The sequence below is a fragment of the Cherax quadricarinatus genome, chromosome 67 (genome assembly GCF_038502225.1).
Source record: "Cherax quadricarinatus isolate ZL_2023a chromosome 67, ASM3850222v1, whole genome shotgun sequence".
Taxonomy (NCBI): Eukaryota; Metazoa; Arthropoda; class Malacostraca; order Decapoda; family Parastacidae; genus Cherax; species Cherax quadricarinatus.
The window spans coordinates 4478662-4504581 of record NC_091358.1 but is presented as its reverse complement, the minus strand read 5'-3'; the positions used below and the strand labels follow the sequence as shown (position 1 = coordinate 4504581).

Genomic DNA, 25920 nt, shown 5'->3' with positions numbered 1-25920 from the left:
TTGCGTTAATCTCCATCCTAAATACTTCAGTATTGTGTAATTAGCTGTGTGAGGTTATGTACCTCATACCCATCCTGTGTGAGGTTATGTACCTCATACCCATCCTGTGTGAGGTTATGTACCTCATACCCATCCTGTGTGAGGTTATGTACCTCATACCCATCCTGTGTGAGGTTATGTACCTCATACCCATCCTGTGTGAGGTTATGTACCTCATACCCATCCTGTGTGAGGTTATGTACCTCATACCCATCCTGTGTGAGGTTATGTACCTCATACCCATCCTGTGTGAGGTTATGTACCTCATACCCATCCTGTGTGAGGTTATGTACCTCATACCCATCCTGTGTGAGGTTATGTACCTCATACCCATCCTGTGTGAGGTTATGTACCTCATACCCATCCTGTGTGAGGTTATGTACCTCATACCCATCCTGTGTGAGGTTATGTACCTCATACCCATCCTGTGTGAGGTTATGTACCTCATACCCATCCTGTGTGAGGTTATGTACCTCATACACATCCTGTGTGAGGTTATGTACCTCATACCCATCCTGTGTGAGGTTATGTACCTCATACCCATCCTGTGTGAGGTTATGTACCTCATACCCATCCTGTGTGAGGTTATGTACCTCATACCCATCCTGTGTGAGGTTATGTACCTCATACCCATCCTGTGTGAGGTTATGTACCTCATACCCATCCTGTGTGAGGTTATGCACCTCATACCCATCCTGTGGGAGGTTATGCACCTCATACCCATCCTGTGTGAGGTTATGCACCTCATACCCATACTGTGTGAGGTTATGCACCTCATACCCATCCTGTGTGAGGTTTTGCACCTCATACCCAACCTGTGTGAGGTTAGGCACCTCATACCCATCCTGTGTGAGGTTATGCACCTCATACCCATCCTGTGGGAGGTTATGCACCTCATACCCATCCTGTGTGAGGTTATGCACCTCATACCCATCCTGTGTGAGGTTATGCACCTCATACCCATCCTGTGTGAGGTTATGCACCTCATACCCATCCTGTGTGAGGTTATGCACCTCATACCCATCCTGTGTGAGGTTATGCACCTCATACCCATCCTGTGTGAGGTTATGCACCTCATACCCATTCTGTGTGAGGTTATGCACCTCATACCCATCCTGTGTGAGGTTATGCACCTCATACCCATCCTGTGTGAGGTTATGCACCTCATACCCATCCTGTGGGAGGTTATGCACGTCATACCCATCCTGTGGGAGGTAGTTAAAGGATTACAGAGGTACATAATGCGTCCAGGGACTGTACCTCAACATTAAAGATGTACATAATGAGTCCAGGGACTGTACCTCAACATTACAGAGGTACAAAATGGGTCCAGGGATTGTACCTCAACATTACAGAGTTACATAATGGATCCAGGGACTGTACCTCAACATTACAGATATATAATGGGTCCAGGAACTGTACCTCAACATTTAGAGGTACTTAATGGGTCTAGAGACTGTACCTCAACATTACAGAGGTACATAATGGGTCCAGGGACTGTACCTCAACATTGCACAGGTACATAATGGGTCCAGGGACTGTATCTTAACATTACAGATGCACATAATGGGTCCAGAGATTGAACCTCATCATTAGAGGTACTTGATGGGTCCAGGGACTGTATCTCAACATTATGAAGATACTTAATGGGTCCAGGGACTGTACCTCAGCACTACTGAGGTACATAATGGGTCCAGGGACTGTACCTCAACGCTACAGAGGTACATAATGGGTCCAGGGACTGTACCTCAACACTACAGAGGTACATAATGGGTCCAGGGATTGTACCTCAACATTACAGAGGTACATAATGGGTCCAGGGAACGTACCTCAACATTACAAAGATGCATAATGGGTCCAGGGACTGTACCTCAATATTGAAGAGGTACATAATGGGTTTAAAGACTGTACCTCAACACTACAGAGGTACATAACGGGTTCAGGGACTGTACCTCAACACTACAGAGGTACATAATAGGTCCAGGGACTGTACCTCAACACTACAGAGGTACATAATGGGTTCAGGGACTGTACCTCAACATTAAAGATGTACATAATGAGTCCAGGGACTGTACCTCAACATTACAGAGGTACATAATGGGTCCAGGGATTGTACCTCAACATTACAGAGGTACATAATGGATCCAGGGACTGTACCTCAACATTACAGATACATAATGGGTCCAGGAACTGTACCTCAACATTTAGAGGTACTTAATGGGTCTAGAGACTGTACCTCAACATTACAGAGGTACATAATGGGTCCAGGGACTGTACCTCAACATTACACAGGTACATAATGGGTCCAGGGACTGTATCTTAACATTACAGATGCACATAATGGGTCCAGAGATTGTACCTCATCATTAGAGGTACTTGATGGGTCCAGGGACTGTATCTCAACATTATGAAGACACTTAATGGGTCCAGGGACTGTACCTCAGCACTACCGAGGTACATAATAGGTCCAGGGACTGTAAATCAACGCTACAGAGGTACATAATGGGTCCAGGGACTGTACCTCAACACTACAGAGGTACATAATGGATCCAGGGATTGTACCTCAACATTACAGAGGTACATAATGGGTCCAGGGAACGTACATCAACATTACAAAGATACATAATGGGTCCAGGGACTGTACCTCAATATTGAAGAGGTACATAATGGGTTTAAAGACTGTACCTCAACACTACAGAGGTACATAACGGGTTCAGGGACTGTACCTCAACACTACAGAGGTACATAATAGGTCCAGGGACTGTACCTCAACACTACAGAGGTACATAATGGGTTCAGGGACTGTACCTCAACATTAAAGATGTACATAATGAGTCCAGGGACTGTACCTCAACATTACAGAGGTACATAATGGGTCCAGGGATTGTACCTCAACATTACAGAGGTACATAATGGATCCAGGGACTGTACCTCAACATTACAGATACATAATGGGTCCAGGAACTGTACCTCAACATTTAGAGGTACTTAATGGGTCTAGAGACTGTACCTGAACATTACAGAGGTAAATAATGGGTCCAGGGACTGTACCTCAACATTACACAGGTACATAATGGGTCCAGGGACGGTACCTTAACATTACAGATGCACATAATGGGTCCAGAGATTGTACCTCATCATTAGAGGTACTTGATGGGTCCAGGGACTGTATCTCAACATTATGAAGACACTTAATGGGTCCAGGGACTGTACCTCAGCACTACCGAGGTACATAATAGGTCCAGGGACTGTAAATCAACGCTACAGAGGTACATAATGGGTCCAGGGACTGTACCTCAACACTACAGAGGTACATAATGGATCCAGGGATTGTACCTCAACATTACAGAGGTACATAATGGGTCCAGGGAACGTACATCAACATTACAAAGATACATAATGGGTCCAGGGACTGTACCTCAATATTGAAGAGGTACATAATGGGTTCAGGGACTGTACCTCAACACTACAGAGGTACATAACGGGTTCAGGGACTGTACCTCAACACTACAGAGGTACATAATAGGTCCAGGGACTGTACCTCAACACTACAGAGGTACATAATGGGTTCAGGGACTGTACCTCAACACTACAGAGGTACATAATGGGTTCAGGGACTTTACCTCAACACTACAGAGGCACATAATGGGTCCAGGGACTGTACTTCAACACTACAGAGGTACATAATGGGTCCAGGGACTGTACCTCAACACTACAGAGGTACATAATGGGTTCAGGGACTGTACCTCAACACTTCAGAGGCACATAATGGGTTCAGGGACTGTATTTCAACACTACAGAGGTACATAATGGGTCCATGGACTGTACCTCAAAACTACAGAGGTACATAATGGGTTCAGGGACTGTACCTCAACACTACGGAGGTACATAATGGGTTCAGGGACTGTACCTCAACACTTCAGAGGCACATAATGGGTTCAGGGACTGTATCTCAACACTACAGAGGCACATAATGGGTCCAGGGATTGTACTTCAAAACTACAGAGGTACATAATGCGTCCAGGGACTGTACCTCAACACTACAGAGGTACATAATGGGTTCAGGACTGTACCTCAACACTACAGAGGTACATAATGGATTCAGGGACTGTACCTCAACACTACAGAGGTACATAATGGGTTCAGGGACTGTACCTCAACACTACAGAGGCACATAATGGGTTCAGGGACTGTACCTCAACACTACAGAGGCACATAATGGGTCCAGGGACTGTACTTCAAAACTACAGAGGTACATAATGCGTCCAGGGACTGTACCTCAACACTACAGAGGTACATAATGGGTTCAGGACTGTACCTCAACACTACAGAGGTACATAATGGATTCAGGGACTGTACCTCAACACTACAGATGTACATAATGGATTCAGGGACTGTACCTCAACACTACAGAGGTACATAATGGGTTCAGGGACTGTACCTCAACAGTACAGAGGTACATAATGGGTCCATGGACTGTACCTCAACACTACAGAGGTACATAATGGGTTCAAAGACTGTACCTCAACACTACAGAGGTACATAATGGGTTCAGGGACTGTACCTAAACACTACAGAGGTACATAATGGGTTCAGGACTGTACCTCAACACTACAGAGGTACATAATGGGTTCAGGACTGTACCTCAACACTACAGAGGTACATAATGGGTTCAGGGACTGTACCTCAACACTACAGAGGTACATAATGGGTCCAGGGACTGTACCTCAACACTACAGAGGTACATAATGGGTTCAGGACTGTACCTCAACACTACAGAGGTACATAATGGGTTCAGGGACTGTACCTCAACACTACAGAGGTACATAATGGGTTCAGGGACTGTACCTCAACACTACAGAGGTACATAATGGGTTCAGGGACTGTACGTCAACACTACAGAGGTACATAATGGGTTCAGGGACTGCACTTCAACACTACAGAGGTACATAATGGGTTCAGGGACTGTACCTCAACATTACAGAGGTACATAATGGGTCCAGGGACTGCACCTCAACACTACAGAGGTACATAATGGGTTCAGGGACTGTACCTCAACACTACAGAGGTACATAATGGGTTCAGGACTGTACCTCGACACTAGAGAGGTATATAATGGGTCCAGGGACTGTACGTCAACACTACAGAGGTACATAATGGGTTCAGGGACTGTACCTCAACATTACAGAGGTACATAATGGGTCCAGAACTGTACCTCAACACTACAGAGGTACATAATGGATTCAGGGACTGTACCTCAACACTACAGAGGTACATAATGGGTCCAGGGACTGTACCTCAACACTACAGAGGTACACAATGGGTTCAGGGACTGTACCTCAACACTACAGAGGAACATAATGGGTTCAGGGACTGTACCTCAACACTACAGAGGTACATAATGGGTCCAGGGACTGTACCTCAACACTACAGAGGTACACAATGGGTTCAGGGACTGTACGTCAACACTACAGAGGTACATAATGGGTTCAGGGACTGTACCCCAACACTACAGAGGTACATAATGGGTTCAGGGACTGTACCTCAAAACTACAGAGGTACATAATGGGTTTAGGGACTGTACCTCAACACTACAGAGGTACATAATGGGTCCAGGGACTGTACCTCAACACTACAGAGGAACATAATGGGTTCAGGGACTGTACCTCAACACTACAGAGGTACATAATGGGTTCAGGTACTGTACCTCAACACTACAGAGGTACATAATGGGTCCAGGGACTGTACCTCAACACTACAGAGGAACATAATGGGTTCAGGGACTGTACCTCAACACTACAAAGGTACATAAAGGGTCCAGGGACTGTACCTCAACACTACAAAGGTACATAATGGGTCCAGGGACTGTACCTCAACACAACAGAGGTACATAATGGGTTCAGGTACTGTACCTGAACACTACAGAGGTACATAATGGGTCCAGGGACTGTACCTCAACACTACAGAGGTACGTAATGGGTCCAGGACTGTACCTCAACACTACTGAGGTACATAATGGGTCCAGGGACTGTACCTCAACACTACAGAGGTACATAATGGGTCCAGGACTGTACCTCAACACTACAGAGGTACATAATGGGTCCAGGGACTGTACCTCAACACTACAGAGGTACATAATGTGTCCAGGGACTGTACCTCAACACTACAGAGGTACATAATGGGTCCAGGGACTGTACCTCAACACTACAGAGGTACATAATGAGTCCAGGGACTGTACCTCAACACTACAGAGGTACATAATGGGTCCAGGGACTGTACCTCAAAACTACAGAGGTACATAATGGGTCCAGGACTGTACCTCAACACTACAGAGGTACATAATGGGTCCAGAACTGTACCTCAACACTACGGAGGTACGTAATGGGTCCAGGGACTGTACTTCAACACTACAGAGGAACGTAATGGGTCCAGGGACTGTACTTCAACACTACAGAGGTACATAATGGGTCCAGGGACTGTACCTCAACACTACAGAGGTACATAATGGGTCCAGGACTGTACCTCAACACTACAGAGGTACATAATGGGTCCAGGGACTGTACCTCAACACTACAGAGGTACATAATGGGTCCATGGACTGTTCCTCAACACTACAGAGGTACATAATGGGTCCAGGGACTGTACCTTAACACTACAGAGGTACATAATGGGTCCAGGGACTGTACCTCAACAATACAGAGGTATATAATGGGTCCATGGACTGTACCTCAACACTACAGAGGTATATAATGGGTCCAGGGACTGTACCTCAACACTGCAGAGGTACATAATGGGTTCAGGGATTGTACGTCAACACTACCGAGTTACATAATGGGTTCAGGGACTGTACCTCAACACTACAGAGGTACATAATGGGTTCAGGGACTGTACGTCAACACTACAGAGGTACATAATGGGTTCAGGGACTGTACCTCAACACTACAGAGGTACATAATGGGTTCAGGGACTGTACCTCAACACTACAGAGGTACATAATGGGTTCACGGACTGTACCTCAACACTACAGAGGTACATAATGGGTCCATGGACTGTACCTCAACTCTACAGAGATACATAATGGGTCCAGAACTGTACCTCAACACTACAGAGGTACATAATGGGTCCATGGACTGTACCTCAACACTACAGAGGTACATAATCGGTCCAGAACTGTACGTCAACACTACAGAGGTACATAATGGGTTCAGGGACTGTACCTCAACACTACAGAGGCACATAATGGGTTCAGGGACTGTACCTCAACACTACAGAGGTACATAATGGGTTCAGGGACTGTACCTCAACACTACAGAGGTACATAATGGGTTCAGGGACTGTACCTCAACACTACAGAGGTACATAATGGGTTCAGGGACTGTATCTCAACACTACAGAGGTACATAATGGGTTCAGGGACTGTACCTCAACACTACAGAGGTACATAATGGGTTCAGGGACTGTACCTCAACACTACAGAGGTACATAATGGGTCCAGGGACTGTACCTCAACACTACAGAGGTACATAATGGGTCCAGGGACTGTACCTCAACACAACAGAGGTACATAATGGGTTCAGGTACTGTACCTCAACACTACAGAGGTACATAATGGGTCCAGGGACTGTACCTCAACACTACAGAGGTACATAATGGGTCCAGGGACTGTACCTCAACACTACAGAGGTACATAATGGGTCCAGGGACTCTACCTCAACACTACAGAGGTACATAATGGGTTCAGGGACTGTACCTCAACACTACAGAGGTACATAATGGGTCCAGGGACTGTACCTCAACACTACAGAGGTACATAATGGGTCCAGGGACTGTACCTCAACACTACAGAGGTACATAATGGGTCCAGGGAGTGTACCTCAACAATACAGAGGTACATAATGGGTCCAGGGACTGTACCTCAACACTACAGAGGTACATAATGGGTCCAGGGACTGTACCTCAACACTACAGAGGTACATAATGGGTCCAGGGGCTGTACCTCAACATTACACAGGTACATAATGGGTCCAGGGACTGTATCTTAACATTACAGATGCACATAATGGGTCCAGAGATTGTACCTCATCATTAGAGGTACTTGATGGGTCCAGGGACTGTATCTCAACACTATGAAGATACTTAATGGGTCCAGGGACTGTACCTCAGCACTACCGAGGTACATAATGGGTCCAGGGACTGTAAATCAACGCTACAGAAGTACATAATGGGTCCAGGGACTGTACCTCAACACTACAGAGGTACATAATGGATCCAGGGATTGTACCTCAACATTACAGAGGTACATAATGGGTCCAGGAACTGTACCTCAACATTTAGAGGTACTTAATGGGTCTAGAGACTGTACCTCAACATTACAGAGGTACATAATGGGTCCAGGGACTGTACCTCAACATTACACAGGTACATAATGGGTCCAGGGACTGTATCTTAACATTACAGATGCACATAATGGGTCCAGAGATTGTACCTCATCATTAGAGGTACTTGATGGGTCCAGGGACTGTATCTCAACATTATGAAGATACTTAATGGGTCCAGGGACTGTACCTCAGCACTACCGAGGTACATAATGGGTCCAGGGACTGAAAATCAACGCTACAGAGGTACATAATGGGTCCAGGGACTGTACATCAACACTACAGAGGTACATAATGGATCCAGGGATTGTACCTCAACATTACAGAGGTACATAATGGGTCCAGGGAACGTACATCAACATTACAAAGATACATAATGGGTCCAGGGACTGTACCTCAATATTGAAGAGGTACATAATGGGTTCAGGGACTGTACCTCAACACTACAGAGGTACATAACGGGTTCAGGGACTGTACCTCAACACTACAGAGGTACATAATAGGTCCAGGGACTGTACCTCAACACTACAGAGGTACATAATGGGTTCAGGGACTGTACCTCAACACTACAGAGGTACATAATGGGTTCAGGGACTTTACCTCAACACTACAGAGGCACATAATGGGTCCAGGGACTGTACTTCAACACTACAGAGGTACATAATGGGTCCAGGGACTGTACCTCAACACTACAGAGGTACATAATGGGTTCAGGACTGTACCTCAACACTACAGAGGTACATAATGGATTCAGGGACTGTACCTCAACACTACAGAGGTACATAATGGGTCCATGGACTGTACCTCAACACTACAGAGGTACATAATGGGTTCAGGGACTGTACCTCAACACTACAGAGGCACATAATGGGTCCAGGGACTGTACATCAAAACTACAGAGGTACATAATGCGTCCAGGGACTGTACCTCAACACTACAGAGGTACATAATGGGTTCAGGACTGTACCTCAACACTACAGAGGTACATAATGGATTCAGGGACTGTACCTCAACACTACAGATGTACATAATGGATTCAGGGACTGTACCTCAACACTACAGAGGTACATAATGGGTTCAGGGACTGTACCTCAACACTACAGAGGTACATAATGGGTCCATGGACTGTACCTCAACACTACAGAGGTACATAATGGGTTCAGGGACTGTACCTCAACACTACAGAGGTACATAATGGGTTCAGGGACTGTACCTAAACACTACAGAGGTACATAATGGGTTCAGGACTGTACCTCAACACTACAGAGGTACATAATGGGTTCAGGACTGTACCTCAACACTACAGACGTACATAATGGGTCAGTGACTGTACCTCAACACTACAGAGGTACATAATGGGTCCAGGGACTGTACCTCAACACTATAGACGTACATAATGGGTTCAGGACTGTACCTCGACACTAGAGAGGTATATAATGGGTCCAGGGACTGTACGTCAACACTACAGAGGTACATAATGGGTTCAGGGACTGTACCTCAACATTACAGAGGTACATAATGGGTCCAGAACTGTACCTCAACACTACAGAGGTACATAATGGATTCAGGGACTGTACCTCAACACTACAGAGGTACATAATGGGTCCAGGGACTGTACCTCAACACTACAGAGGTACACAATGGGTTCAGGGACTGTACCTCAACACTACAGAGGAACATAATGGGTTCAGGGACTGTACCTCAACACTACAGAGGTACATAATGGGTCCAGGGACTGTACCTCAACACTACAGAGGTACATAATGGGTCCAGGGACTGTACCTCAACACTATAGACGTACATAATGGGTTCAGGACTGTACCTCGACACTAGAGAGGTATATAATGGGTCCAGGGACTGTACGTCAACACTACAGAGGTACATAATGGGTCCAGAACTGTACCTCAACACTACAGAGGTACATAATGGGTCCAGGGACTGTACCTCAACACTACAGAGGAAGATAATGGGTTCAGGGACTGTACCTCAACACTACAGAGGTACATAATGGGTTCAGGTACTGTACCTCAACACTACAGAGGTACATAGTGGGTCCAGGGACTGTACCTCAACACTACAGAGGAACATAATGGGTTCAGGGACTGTACCTCAACACTACAGAGGTACATAATGGGTCCAGGGACTGTACCTCAACACTACAAAGGTACATAATGGGTCCAGGGACTGTACCTCAACACAACAGAGGTACATAATGGGTTCAGGTACTGTACCTGAACACTACAGAGGTACATAATGGGTCCAGGGACTGTACCTCAACACTACAGAGGTACGTAATGGGTCCAGGACTGTACCTCAACACTACTGAGGTACATAATGGGTCCAGGGACTGTACCTCAACACTACAGAGGTACACAATGGGTCCAGGACTGTACCTCAACACTACAGAGGTACATAATGGGTCCAGGGACTGTACCTCAACACTACAGAGGTACATAATGGGTCCAGGGACTGTATCTCAACACTACAGAGGTACATAATGGGTCCAGGACTGTACCTCAACACTACAGAGGTACATAATGGGTCCAGAACTGTACCTCAACACTACGGAGGTACGTAATGGGTCCAGGGACTGTACTTCAACACTACAGAGGAACGTAATGGGTCCAGGGACTGTACTTCAACACTACAGAGGTACATAATGGGTCCAGGGACTGTACCTCAACACTACAGAGGTACATAATGGGTCCAGGGACTGTATCTCAACACTACAGAGGTACATAATGGGTCCAGGGACTGTACCTCCACACTACAGAGGTACATAATGGGTCCAGGGACTGTACCTTAACACTACAGAGGTACATAATGGGTCCAGGGACTGTACCTCAACAATACAGAGGTATATAATGGGTCCATGGACTGTACCTCAACACTACAGAGGTATATAATGGGTCCAGGGACTGTACCTCAACACTGCAGAGGTACATAATGGGTTCAGGGATTGTACGTCAACACTACAGAGGTACATAATGGGTTCAGGGACTGTACCTCAACACTACAGATGTACATAATGGGTTCAGGGACTGTACGTCAACACTACAGAGGTACATAATGGGTTCAGGGACTGTACCTCAACACTACAGAGGTACATAATGGGTTCAGGGACTGTACCTCAACACTACAGAGGTACATAATGGGTTCACGGACTGTACCTCAACACTACAGAGGTACATAATGGGTCCATGGACTGTACCTCAACTCTACAGAGATACATAATGGGTCCAGAACTGTACCTCAACAATACAGAGGTACATAATGGGTCCATGGACTGTACCTCAATACTACAGAGGTACATAATCGGTCCAGAACTGCACGTCAACACTACAGAGGTACATAATGGGTTCAGGGACTGTACCTCAACACTACAGAGGTACATAATGGGTTCAGGGACTGTACCTCAACACTACAGAGGTACATAATGGGTTCAGGGACTGTACCTCAACACTACAGAGGTACATAATGGGTTCAGGGACTGTACCTCAACACTACAGAGGTACATAATGGGTTCAGGGACTGTACCTCAACACTACAGAGGTACATAATGGGTCCAGGGACTGTACCTAAACACTACAGAGGTACATAATGGGTCCAGGGACTGTACCTCAACACAACAGAGGTACATAATGGGTTCAGGTACTGTACCTCAACACTACAGAGGTACATAATGGGTCCAGGGACTGTACCTCAACACTACAGAGGTACATAATGGGTCCAGGGACTGTACCTCAACACTACAGAGGTACATAATGGGTCCAGGGACTGTACCTCAACACTACAGAGGTACATAATGGGTTCAGGGACTGTACTTCAACACTACAGAGGTACATAATGGGTCCAGGGACTGTACCTCAACACTACAGAGGTACATAATGGGTCCAGGGACTGTACCTCAACACTACAGAGGTACATAATGGGTCCAGGGAGTGTACCTCAACAATACAGAGGTACATAATGGGTCCAGGGACTGTACCTCAACACTACAGAGGTACATAATGGGTCCAGGGACTGTACCTCAACACTACAGAGGTACATAATGGGTCCAGGGACTGTACCTCAACACTATAGAGGTACATAATGGGTCCAGGGACTGTACCTCAACACTACAGAGGTACATAATGGGTCCAGGGAGTGTACCTCAACAATACAGAGGTACATATTGGTTCCAGGGACTGTACCTCAACACTACAGAGGTACATAATGGGTCCAGGGACTGTACCTCAACACTACAGAGGTATATAATGGGTTCAGGGACTGTACCTCAACACTACAGAGGTATATATTGGGTCCAGGGACTGTACCTCAACACTACAGAGGTACATAATGGGTTCAGGGACTGTACCTCAACACTACAGAGGTACATAATGGGTCCAGGGACTGTACCTCAACACTACAGAGGTACATAATGGGTTCAGGGACTGTACCTCAACACTACAGAGGTACATAATGGGTTCAGGGACTGTACCTCAACACTACAGAGGTACATAATGGGTTCAGGGACTGTACCTCAACACTACAGAGGTACATAATGGGTTCAGGGACTGTACTTCAACACTACAGAGGTACATAATGGGTTCAGGGACTGTACCTCAACACTACAGTGGTACATAATGGGGTCAGGGACTGTACCTCAACACTACAGAGGTACATAATGGGTCCATGGACTGTACCTCAACACTACAGAGGTACATAATGGGTCCAGAACTGTACCTCAACACTACAGAGGTACATAATGGGTTCAGGGACTGTACGTCAACACTACAGAGGTACATAATGGGTCCAGAACTGTACCTCAACACTACAGAGGTACATAATGGGTTCAGGGACTGTACGTCAACACTACAGAGGTACATAATGGGTTCAGGGACTGTACGTCAACACTACAGAGGTACATAATGGGTTCAGGGACTGGTACGCTAAACAAGTATTTACACCGTGAGACTAATGATTATTGGACTTCCAACCTCTCGGCTACACGAGGGTCATTATTGGACTTCCAACCTCTCAGCTACACGAGGGTCATTATTGGACTTCCAACCTCTCAGCTACACGAGGTTCATTATTGGACTTCCAACCTCTCAGCTACACGAGGGTCATTATTGGACTTCCAACCTCTCAGCTACACGAGGGTCATTATTGGACTTCCAACCTCTCAGCTACACGAGGGTCATTATTGGACTTCCAACCTCTCAGCTACACGAGTTTCATTATTGGACTTCCAACCTCTCAGCTACACGAGGGTCACTTCCAACCTCTCAGCTACACGAGGGTCATTATTGGACTTCCAACCTCTCAGCTACACGAGGGTCATTATTGGACTTCCAACCTCTTAGCTACACGAGGGTCATTATTGGACTTCCAACCTCTCAGCTACACGAGGGTCATTATTGGACTTCCAACCTCTCAGCTACACGAGAGTCATTATTGGACTTCCAACCTCTCAGCTACACGAGGGTCATTATTGAACTTCCAACCTCTCAGCTACACGAGGGTCATTATTGGACTTCCAACCTCTTAGCTACACGAGGATCATTATTGGACTTCCAACCTCTCAGCTACACGAGGGTCATTATTGGACTTCCAACCTCTCAGCTACACGAGGGTCATTATTGGACTTCCAACCTCTCAGCTACACGAGGGTCATTATTGGACTTCCAACCTCTCAGCTACACGAGGGTCATTATTGGACTTCCAACCTCTACACGAGCTACACGACGAGGGTCATTATTGGACTTCCAACCTCTCAGCTACACGAGGGTCATTATTGGACTTCCAACCTCTCAGCTACACGAGGTTCATTATTGAACTTCCAACCTCTCAGCTACACGAGGGTCATTATTGGACTTCCAACCTCTCAGCTACACGAGGGTCATTATTGGACTTCCAACCTCTCAGCTACACGAGGGTCATTATTGAACTTCCAACCTCTCAGCTACACGAGGGTCATTATTGGACTTCCAACCTCTCAGCTACACGAGGGTCATTATTGAACTTCCAACCTCTCAGCTACACGAGGGTCATTATTGAACTTCCAACCTATCAGCTACACGAGGGTCATTACTGGACTTCCAACCTCTCAGCTACACGAGGGTCATTATTGAACTTCCAACCTCTCAGCTACACGAGGTTCATTAAGGTCGTATGTCACCTGCGAACCATTATTCAAGGATAATTATAATATGTAAATTTGAAGTGAAAGTAAACCTACACTGAGATACACGTCTCACAGAGCACTTAAACCTGCAGTGCCCTGAGAAGTAGTTGTTTACATGGCACTGTATCAGACCTGACATGCAGTCTTGTCTGCATTAGTGGGCCACATTGTGCCTGTCTATAGAGTGGCTTTATCCTGGCATTCGTTATCTTTTTTAGTGTCCTCGACCACTACTTCTGATAATCAAGAATCAAACTTTATTCCTCAGTATCTCACTCAGGTTACTGTTAAGATTGCTTTCTTTTTAAATTATTCTCTTATACATACAAACATTAAACAAGTATCTTCGTGGATGAGAAGTAACAGTGAGGCAAGTTTCCCAGTCGATGAGAAATGCTTTGTTTTTTTATAGATCTTTGGTAAGACGTCTGCCTCAGTAGATAACATTTAAACAACATCACCAGTGTCTTCACTCTGCACTAGAACAATATTGTAGTCAGCGCACAGCAGTAGTTTGTATTTGATGCTTATAAATACATCGTTTACAAAGCGCAGTTATAGTGAGGAACCCAAGATACTTCCCTGTGGGACTTCATAAGTATACTGAGGGATCCAAGATACTTCTCTGGGGAACTTCACAAGTACAGTGAGGGACCCAAGATACTTCCCTGAGGAACTTCATAAGTATAGTGAGGGACCCATGACACTTCCCTGAAGAACTTCACAATTATAGTGAGGGACTCAAGATACTTCTCTGAGGAACTTCACAAGTATAGTGAGGGACCCAAGATACTTCCCTGAGGAACTTCATAAGTATAGTGAGGGACCCAAGACACTTCCCTGAAGAAATTCACAATTATAGTGAGGGACTCAAGACACTTCTCTAAGGAACTTCACAAGTATAGTGAGGGACCCAAGACACTTCCCTGAGGAACTTCACAAGTATAGTGAGGGACTCAAGACACTTCCCTGAGGAACTTCACAATTATAGTGAGGGACTCAAGACACTTCTCTGAGGAACTTCACAAGCATAGTGAGGGACCCAAGACACTTCCCTGAAGAACTTCACATTTATAGTGAGGGACCCCAAGACACTTCCCTGAGGAACTTCACATGATGTTATTAACAGAGATTCTGATTCTTTCCACAACTTCGTCAATCTGTTTCCTACGGATTCTATTCTAACATTTTTGTTCATTGCGTGTTGCACTCACTATGCCGAGCTTTAGTTGTAAGCTTCAAGATACCATCCCTGTGCAGTTTCCACCTCGATACTTTGATCATAACTGGTCAGTAAAATATATTAAACTGGTTTTGGTCGCGACGGATCCCTCGAAACACGACTGGTACCTGTATGGCTTTAAGATTTCGTTTAAGTACCTGTTAAGGTGAACATACATTGTGCTCGTTAGTGAGCTAGAAATAACGTGTTCATCTGACAGTAGCTGATGGTGTCACATCAACTATTTTCTTCAATTCTTCTTTCTCTTCCTCTTTTTCTTCTTTCTTTTCCATTTCTTTATTTTTCTTCTTTATTATACTTAATTATTATTAGAATTCTTCTTCTTCTTCTTCTTCTTCTTCTTCTTCTTATTATTATTATTATTATTATTATTATTATTATTATTATTATTATTATTATTATTATAATGATGATGATGACCCTTAGAAAAAGAATCACATTCACTGTTATTCAGTCAGTCGCTATTATATCGACAATGAAGGCTGAGGCAGTGTGATACACAGCCTGGGAAGTGACAGGCAGTGTGATACACAGCCTGGGGAGTGACAGGCAGTGTGATACACAGCCTGGGGAGTGACAGGCAGTGTGATACACAGCCTGGGGAGTGACAGGCAGTGTGATACACAGCCTGGGGAGTGACAGGCAGTGTGATACACAGCCTGGGGAGTGACAGGCAGTGTGATACACAGCCTGGGGAGTGACAGGCAGTGTGATACACAGCCTGGGGAGTGACAGGCAGTGTGATACACAGCCTGGGGAGTGACAGGCAGTGTGATACACAGCCTGGGGCAGTGACTGGGGAGTGACAGGCAGTGTGATACACAGCCTGGGGAGTGACAGGCAGTGTGATACACAGCCTGGGGAGTGACAGGCAGTGTGATACACAGCCTGGGGAGTGACAGGCAGTGTGATACACAGCCTGGGGAGTGACAGGCAGTGATACACAGCCTGGGGAGTGACAGGCAGTGTGATACACAGCCTGGGGAGTGACAGGCAGTGTGATACACAGCCTGGGGAGTGACAGTGTGATACACAGCCTGGGGAGTGACAGGCAGTGTGATACACAGCCTGGGGAGTGACAGGCAGTGTGATACACAGCCTGGGGAGTGACAGGCAGTGTGATACACAGCCTGGGGAGTGACAGGCAGTGTGATACACAGCCTGGGGAGTGACAGGCAGTGTGATACACAGCCTGGGGAGTGACAGGCAGTGTGATACACAGCCTGGGGAGTGACAGGCAGTGTGATACACAGCCTGGGGAGTGACAGGCAGTGTGATACACAGCCTGGGGAGTGACAGGCAGTGTGATACACAGCCTGGGGAGTGACAGGCAGTGTGATACACAGCCTGGGGAGTGACAGGCAGTGTGATACACAGCCTGGGGAGTGACAGGCAGTGTGATACACAGCCTGGGGAGTGACAGGCAGTGTGATACACAGCCTGGGGAGTGACAGGCAGTGTGATACACAGCCTGGGGAGTGACAGGCAGTGTGATACACAGCCTGGGGAGTGACAGGCAGTGTGATACACAGCCTGGGGAGTGACAGGCAGTGTGATACACAGCCTGGGGAGTGACAGGCAGTGTGATACACAGCCTGGGGAGTGACAGGCAGTGTGATACACAGCCTGGGGAGTGACAGGCAGTGTGATACACAGCCTGGGGAGTGACAGGCAGTGTGATACACAGCCTGGGGAGTGACAGGCAGTGTGATACACAGCCTGGGGAGTGACAGGCAGTGTGATACACAGCCTGGGGAGTGACAGGCAGTGTGCTACACAGCCTGGGGGGGCAGTGTGAGCCAGGACAGTGTGATACACAGCCTGGGGAGTGACAGGCAGTGTGATACACAGCCTGGGGAGTGACAGGCAGTGTGATACACAGCCTGGGGAGTGACAGGCAGTGTGATACACAGCCTGGGGAGTGACAGGCAGTGTGATACACAGCCTGGGGAGTGACAGGCAGTGTGATACACAGCCTGGGGAGTGACAGGCAGTGTGATACACAGCCTGGGGAGTGACAGGCAGTGTGATACACAGCCTGGGGAGTGACAGGCAGTGTGATACACAGCCTGGGGAGTGACAGGCAGTGTGATACACAGCCTGGGGAGTGACAGGCAGTGTGATACACAGCCTGGGGAGTGACAGGCAGTGTGATACACAGCCTGGGGAGTGACAGGCAGTGTGATACACAGCCTGACAGGCAGTGTGGGGAGTGACAGGCAGTGTGATACACAGCCTGATACACAGCCTGGGGAGTGACAGGCAGTGTGATACACAGCCTGGGGAGTGACAGGCAGTGTGAGAGGCAGTGTGATACTCAGCCTGGGGAGTGACAGGCAGTGTGATACACAGCCTGGGGAGTGACAGGCAGTGTGATACACAGCCTGGGGAGTGACAGGCAGTGTGATACACAGCCTGGGGAGTGACAGGCAGTGTGATACACAGCCTGGGGAGTGACAGGCAGTGTGATACACAGCCTGGGGAGTGACAGGCAGTGTGATACACAGCCTGGGGAGTGACAGGCAGTGTGATACACAGCCTGGGGAGTGACAGGCAGTGTGATACACAGCCTGGGGAGTGACAGGCAGTGTGATACACAGCCTGGGGAGTGACAGGCAGTGTGATACACAGCCTGGGGAGTGACAGGCAGTGTGATACACAGCCTGGGGAGTGACAGGCAGTGTGATACACAGCCTGGGAGTGACAGCAGTGTGATACACAGCCTGGGGAGTGACAGGCATTGATACACAGCCTGGGGAGTGACAGGCAGTGTGATACACAGCCTGGGGAGTGACAGGCAGTGTGATACACAGCCTGGGGAGTGACAGGCAGTGTGATACACAGCCTGGGGAGTGACAGGCAGTGTGATACACAGCCTGGGGAGTGACAGGCAGTGTGATACACAGCCTGGGGAGTGACAGGCAGTGTGATACACTGCCTGGGGGAGTGACAGGCAGTGTGAGACACAGCCTGGGGAGTGACAGGCAGTGTGATACACAGCCTGGGGAGTGACAGGCAGTGTGATACACAGCCTGGGGAGTGACAGGCAGTGTGATACACAGCCTGGGGAGTGACAGGCAGTGTGATACACAGCCTGGGGAGTGACAGGCAGTGTGATACACAGCCTGGGGAGTGACAGGCAGTGTGATACACAGCCTGGGGAGTGACAGGCAGTGTGATACACAGCCTGGGGAGTGACAGGCAGTGTGATACACAGCCTGGGGAGTGACAGGCAGTGTGATACACAGCCTGGGGAGTGACAGGCAGTGTGATACACAGCCTGGGGAGTGACAGGCAGTGTGATACACAGCCTGGGGAGTGACAGGCAGTGTGATACACAGCCTGGGGAGTGACAGGCAGTGTGATACACAGCCTGGGGAGTGACAGGCAGTGTGATACACAGCCTGGGGAGTGACAGGCAGTGTGATACACAGCCTGGGGAGTGACAGGCAGTGTGATACACAGCCTGGGGAGTGACAGGCAGTGTGATACACAGCCTGGGGAGTGACAGGCAGTGTGATACACAGCCTGGGGAGTGACAGGCAGTGTGATACACAGCCTGGGGAGTGACAGGCAGTGTGATACACAGCCTGGGGAGTGACAGGCAGTGTGATACACAGCCTGGGGAGTGACAGGCAGTGTGATACACAGCCTGGGGAGTGACAGGCAGTGTGATACACAGCCTGGGGAGTGACAGGCAGTGTGATACACAGCCTGGGGAGTGACAGGCAGTGTGATACACAGCCTGGGGAGTGACAGGCAGTGTGATACACAGCCTGGGGAGTGACAGGCAGTGTGATACACAGCCTGGGGAGTGACAGGCAGTGTGATACACAGCCTGGGGAGTGACAGGCAGTGTGATACACAGCCTGGGGAGGGGAGTGACAGGCAGGTGTGATACACAGCCTGGGGAGTGACAGGCAGTGTGATACACAGCCTGGGGAGTGACAGGCAGTGTGATACACAGCCTGGGGAGTGACAGGCAGTGTGATACACAGCCTGGGGAGTGACAGGCAGTGTGATACACAGCCTGGGGAGTGACAGGCAGTGTGATACACAGCCTGGGGAGTGACAGGCAGTGTGATACACAGCCTGGGGAGTGACAGGCAGTGTGATACACAGCCTGGGGAGTGACAGGCAGTGTGATACACAGCCTGGGGAGTGACAGGCAGTGTGATACACAGCCTGGGGAGGGACAGGCAGTGTGATACACAGCCTGGGAAGTGACAGGCAGTGATACACAGCCTGGGGAGTGACAGGCTGTGATACACAGCCTGGGGAGTGACAGGCAGTGTGATACACAGCCTGGGGAGTGACAGGCAGTGTGATACACAGCCTGGGGAGTGACAGGCAGTGTGATACACAGCCTGGGGAGTGACAGGCAGTGTGATACACAGCCTGGGGAGTGACAGGCAGTGTGATACACAGCCTGGGGAGTGACAGGCAGTGTGATACACAGCCTGGGGAGTGACAGGCAGTGTGATACACAGCCTGGGGAGTGACAGGCAGTGTGATACACAGCCTGGGGAGATTGACAGGCAGTGTGATACACAGCCTGGGGAGTGACAGGCAGTGTGATACACAGCCTGGGGAGTGACAGGCAGTGTGATACACAGCCTGGGGAGTGACAGGCAGTGTGATACACAGCCTGGGGAGTGACAGGCAGTGTGATACACAGCCTGGGGAGTGACAGGCAGTGTGATACACAGCCTGGGGAGTGACAGGCAGTGTGATACACAGCCTGGGGAGTGACAGGCAGTGTGATACACAGCCTGGGGAGTGACAGGCAGTGTGATACACAGCCTGGGGAGTGACAGGCAGTGTGATACACAGCCTGGGGAGTTGACAGGCAGTGTGATACACAGCCTGGGGAGTGACAGGCAGTGTGATACACAGCCTGGGGAGTGACAGGCAGTGTGATACACAGCCTGGGGAGTGACAGGCAGTGTGATACACAGCCTGGGGAGTGACAGGCAGTGTGATACACAGCCTGGGGGGTGACAGGCAGTGTGATACACAGCCTGGGGAGTGACAGGCAGTGTGATACACAGCCTGGGGAGTGACAGGCAGTCGTGATACACAGCCTGGGGGAGTGACAGGCAGTGTGATACACAGCCTGGGGAGTGACAGGCAGTGTGATACACAGCCTGGGGAGTGACAGGCAGTGTGATACACAGCCTGGGGAGTGACAGGCAGTGTGATACACAGCCTGGGGAGTGACAGGCAGTGTGATACACAGCCTGGGGAGTGACAGGCAGTGTGATACACAGCCTGGGGAGTGACAGGCAGTGTGATACACAGCCTGGGGAGTGACAGGCAGTGTGATACACAGCCTGGGGAGTGACAGGCAGTGTGATACACAGCCTGGGGAGTGACAGGCAGTGTGATACACAGCCTGGGGAGTGACAGGCAGTGTGATACACAGCCTGGGGAGTGACAGGCAGTGTGATACACAGCCTGGGGAGTGACAGGCAGTGTGATACACAGCCTGGGGAGTGACAGGCAGTGATACACAGCCTGGGGAGTGACAGGCAGTGTGATACACAGCCTGGGGAGTGACAGGCAGTGTGATACACAGCCTGGGGAGTGACAGGCAGTGTGATACACAGCCTGGGGAGTGACAGGCAGTGTGATACACAGCCTGGGGAGTGACAGGCAGTGTGATACACAGCCTGGGGAGTGACAGGCAGTGTGATACACAGCCTGGGGAGTGACAGGCAGTGTGATACACAGCCTGGGGAGTGACAGGCAGTGTGATACACAGCCTGGGGAGTGACAGGCAGTGATACACAGCCTGGGGAGTGACAGGCAGTGTGATACACAGCCTGGGGAGTGACAGGCAGTGTGATACACAGCCTGGGGAGTGACAGGCAGTGTGATACACAGCCTGGGGAGTGACAGGCAGTGTGATACACAGCCTGGGGAGTGACAGGCAGTGTGATACACAGCCTGGGGAGTGACAGGCAGTGTGATACACAGCCTGGGGAGTGACAGGCAGTGTGATACACAGCCTGGGGAGTGACAGGCAGTGTGATACACAGCCTGGGGAGTGACAGGCAGTGTGATACACAGCCTGGGGAGTGACAGGCAGTGTGATACACAGCCTGGGGAGTGACAGGCAGTGTGATACACAGCCTGGGGAGTGACAGGCAGTGTGATACACAGCCTGGGGAGTGACAGGCAGTGTGATACACAGCCTGGGGAGTGACAGGCAGTGTGATACACAGCCTGGGGAGTGACAGGCAGTGTGATACACAGCCTGGGGAGTGACAGGCAGTGTGATACACAGCCTGGGGAGTGACAGGCAGTGTGATACACAGCCTGGGGAGTGACAGGCAGTGTGATACACAGCCTGGGGAGTGACAGGCAGTGTGATACACAGCCTGGGGAGTGACAGGCAGTGTGATACACAGCCTGGGGAGTGACAGGCAGTGTGATACACAGCCTGGGGAGTGACAGGCAGTGTGATACACAGCCTGGGGAGTGACAGGCAGTGTGATACACAGCCTGGGGAGTGACAGGCAGTGATACACAGCCTGGGGAGTGACAGGCAGTGTGATACACAGCCTGGGGAGTGACAGGCAGTGTGATACACAGCCTGGGGAGTGACAGGCAGTGTGATACACAGCCTGGGGAGTGACAGGCAGTGTGATACACAGCCTGGGGAGTGACAGGCAGTGTGATACACAGCCTGGGGAGTGACAGGCAGTGTGATACACAGCCTGAGGAGTGACAGGCAGTGTGATACACAGCCTGGGGAGTGACAGGCAGTGTAATACACAGCCTGGGGAGTGACAGGCAGTGTGATACACAGCCTGGGGAGTGACAGGCAGTGTGATACACAGCCTGGGGAGTGACAGGCAGTGTGATACACAGCCTGGGGAGTGACAGGCAGTGTGATACACAGCCTGGGGAGTGACAGGCAGTGTGATACACAGCCTGGGGAGTGACAGGCAGTGATACACAGCCTGGGGAGTGACAGGCAGTGATACACAGCCTGGGGAGTGACAGGCAGTGTGATACACAGCCTGGGGAGTGACAGGCAGTGTGATACACAGCCTGGGGAGTGACAGGCAGTGATACACAGCCTGGGGAGTGACAGGCAGTGATACACAGCCTGGGGAGTGACAGGCAGTGTGATACACAGCCTGGGGAGTGACAGGCAGTGATACACAGCCTGGGGAGTGACAGGCAGTGTGATACACAGCCTGGGGAGTGACAGGCAGTGATACACAGCCTGGGGAGTGACAGGCAGTGTGATACACAGCCTGGGGAGTGACAGGCAGTGTGATACACAGCCTGGGGAGTGACAGGCAGTGTGATACACAGCCTGGGGAGTGACAGGCAGTGTGATACACAGCCTGGGGAGTGACAGGCAGTGTGATACACAGCCTGGGGAGTGACAGGCAGTGTGATACACAGCCTGGGGAGTGACAGGCAGTGTGATACACAGCCTGGGGAGTGACAGGCAGTGTGATACACAGCCTGGGGAGTGACAGGCAGTGTGATACACAGCCTGGGGAGTGACAGGCAGTGTGATACACAGCCTGGGGAGTGACAGGCAGTGTGATACACAGCCTGGGGAGTGACAGGCAGTGTGATACACAGCCTGGGGAGTGACAGGCAGTGTGATACACAGCCTGGGGAGTGACAGGCAGTGTGATACACAGCCTGGGGAGTGACAGGCAGTGTGATACACAGCCTGGGGAGTGACAGGCAGTGTGATACACAGCCTGGGGAGTGACAGGCAGTGTGATACACAGCCTGGGGAGTGACAGGCAGTGTGATACACAGCCTGGGGAGTGACAGGCAGTGTGATACACAGCCTGGGGAGTGACAGGCAGTGTGATACACAGCCTGGGGAGTGACAGGCAGTGTGATACACAGCCTGGGGAGTGACAGGCAGTGTGATACACAGCCTGGGGAGTGACAGGCAGTGTGATACACAGCCTGGGGAGTGACAGGCAGTGTGATACACAGCCTGGGGAGTGACAGGCAGTGTGATACACAGCCTGGGGAGTGACAGGCAGTGTGATACACAGCCTGGGGAGTGACAGGCAGTGTGATACACAGCCTGGGGAGTGACAGGCAGTGTGATACACAGCCTGGGGAGTGACAGGCAGTGATACACAGCCTGGGGAGTGACAGGCAGTGTGATACACAGCCTGGGGAGTGACAGGCAGTGTGATACACAGCCTGGGGAGTGACAGGCAGTGTGATACACAGCCTGGGGAGTGACAGGCAGTGATACACAGCCTGGGGAGTGACAGGCAGTGATACACAGCCTGGGGAGTGACAGGCAGTGATACACAGCCTGGGGAGTGACAGGCAGTGTGATACACAGCCTGGGGAGTGACAGGCAGTGTGATACACAGCCTGGGGAGTGACAGGCAGTGTGATACACAGCCTGGGGAGTGACAGGCAGTGTGATACACAGCCTGGGGAGTGACAGGCAGTGTGATACACAGCCTGGGGAGTGACAGGCAGTGTGATACACAGCCTGGGGAGTGACAGGCAGTGTGATACACAGCCTGGGGAGTGACAGGCAGTGTGATACACAGCCTGGGGAGTGACAGGCAGTGTGATACACAGCCTGGGAAGTGACAGGCAGTGATACACAGCCTGGGGAGTGACAGGCTGTGATACACAGCCTGGGGAGTCAGGTTTCACCTATGGAAAGCCACACAAATAGCTCAAAATCCTTGGAATAAGAGCCATTCCTTGGGTCGTGTGACAAGCTCATTCGGCGTTTAGGAAATAGATTTTGGGATTTTTAATTGTATCTGAGAAGGTTATTCTCAAAATATGTAAGTAAATTCATTTAGGTACACAAATCCATAGGTATAATATGTATAAATTACAAGGACAACCCAAAAAAATGGTAAAATTACTTATTTTCATTAGGGTCCTTACTTATTTCCAGCGGAAGGTCTCGGTCAGATGACCAAAAACTCCAGCTGTGGGTCATATTACTAAGATCTGCGTCAGGACACACTCGTCCTGTTTCCTCACATGCTTTACATTACTTATTCCCATTATATTCGTTGAGTAAAGCACTAGAGGTACACATTGCTAGCCTTCACTCACCAGTAAGTCGTGAGTAAGTGAGTACACGTCCACTCATACCACCAATGAGTCCAATCTCTGTCGCTTTCTATCACCAACTGTGCAGTCACACTGGAGTGTTCGTCTCTATTCTTCGTGTTTATGAACCTCTGACAATTCTTACTCAACTCGGATTGGTCGTCAGAATGCACCCTGGAGACCTTATTGGTCCTCCTTAGTCCAGTCCCACCAATGGTAGCCTTGAAGTCATTCAGACAGACACACCTCCTGTGTGTACACCTCCTGTGTCTACACACGTACCAACGTACTCAGACAGATGTTTGCTACTCTCCTTGTTGCTAGCTGTGCCACACTTGCCTGTGCACACATCTGGGGATCAAGGTCACATGTTCCATCACCTGCCACTGTGACATAACATTAACACATCCGTCCTCACCCGACAATGACAACAGGAACACTCTGTCACACAGAACTGACAGCAGGAACACTCTGTCACACAGAACTGACAACAGTAACACTGTCACACATAACTGACAACAGTAACACTGTCACACAGAAATGAGTGTAAAATGGAGCTTTGTGAACCATTGACTAATATTTTTAATATTTCTCTTCAAACAGGTGTAGTGTCTGATATGTGGAAGATGGCTAATGTAATTCCTATTTTTAAAGCAGGGAACAAGTCGCTACCGTCAAATTACCGCCCAATAAACCTAACCTCAATTGTAGGCAAATTACTAGAGTCAATTATAGCTGATAATATAAGAAGCCATCTGGATAAGCATAGCTTGATTAATGATACTCAACATGGATTCACGAGGGGCCGTTCCTGCCTAACTAATTTACTAACCTTCTTCAGTAAAGCTTTTGAGGCCGTTGATCATGATAAAGAATTCAATATTGTTTATTTAGATTTTAGTAAGGCTTTTGATAGAGTACCGCACCAGAGACTGTTAAAAAAAGTGGCAGCTCATGGCATTGGGGGAAAAGTGCTCTCGTGGATCGAGTCATGGCTCACAGACAGGAAG

At 49.2% G+C, this 25920-nt stretch overlaps 1 protein-coding gene across 2 annotated transcripts in view; it reads right to left on the bottom strand.

Moving 5' to 3' along the window:
- The window catches only part of LOC128699629 (uncharacterized), a 34453-nt gene extending 9390 nt beyond the window's left edge, over positions 1–25063 (bottom strand). The window contains exon 1 of one of the 2 annotated variants that reach the window (XM_070099340.1): positions 24914–25063. In XM_070099340.1, coding sequence (XP_069955441.1) covers positions 24914–24950 — 37 coding nt within the window. In that variant the 5' untranslated portion in view covers positions 24951–25063. Of the gene's footprint in view, positions 1–24739; positions 24885–24913 lie in introns of those variants that run through there. The other variant, XM_070099339.1, reaches the window with a different exon arrangement.
- Between the last annotated feature and the right edge of the window lie 857 nt (positions 25064–25920).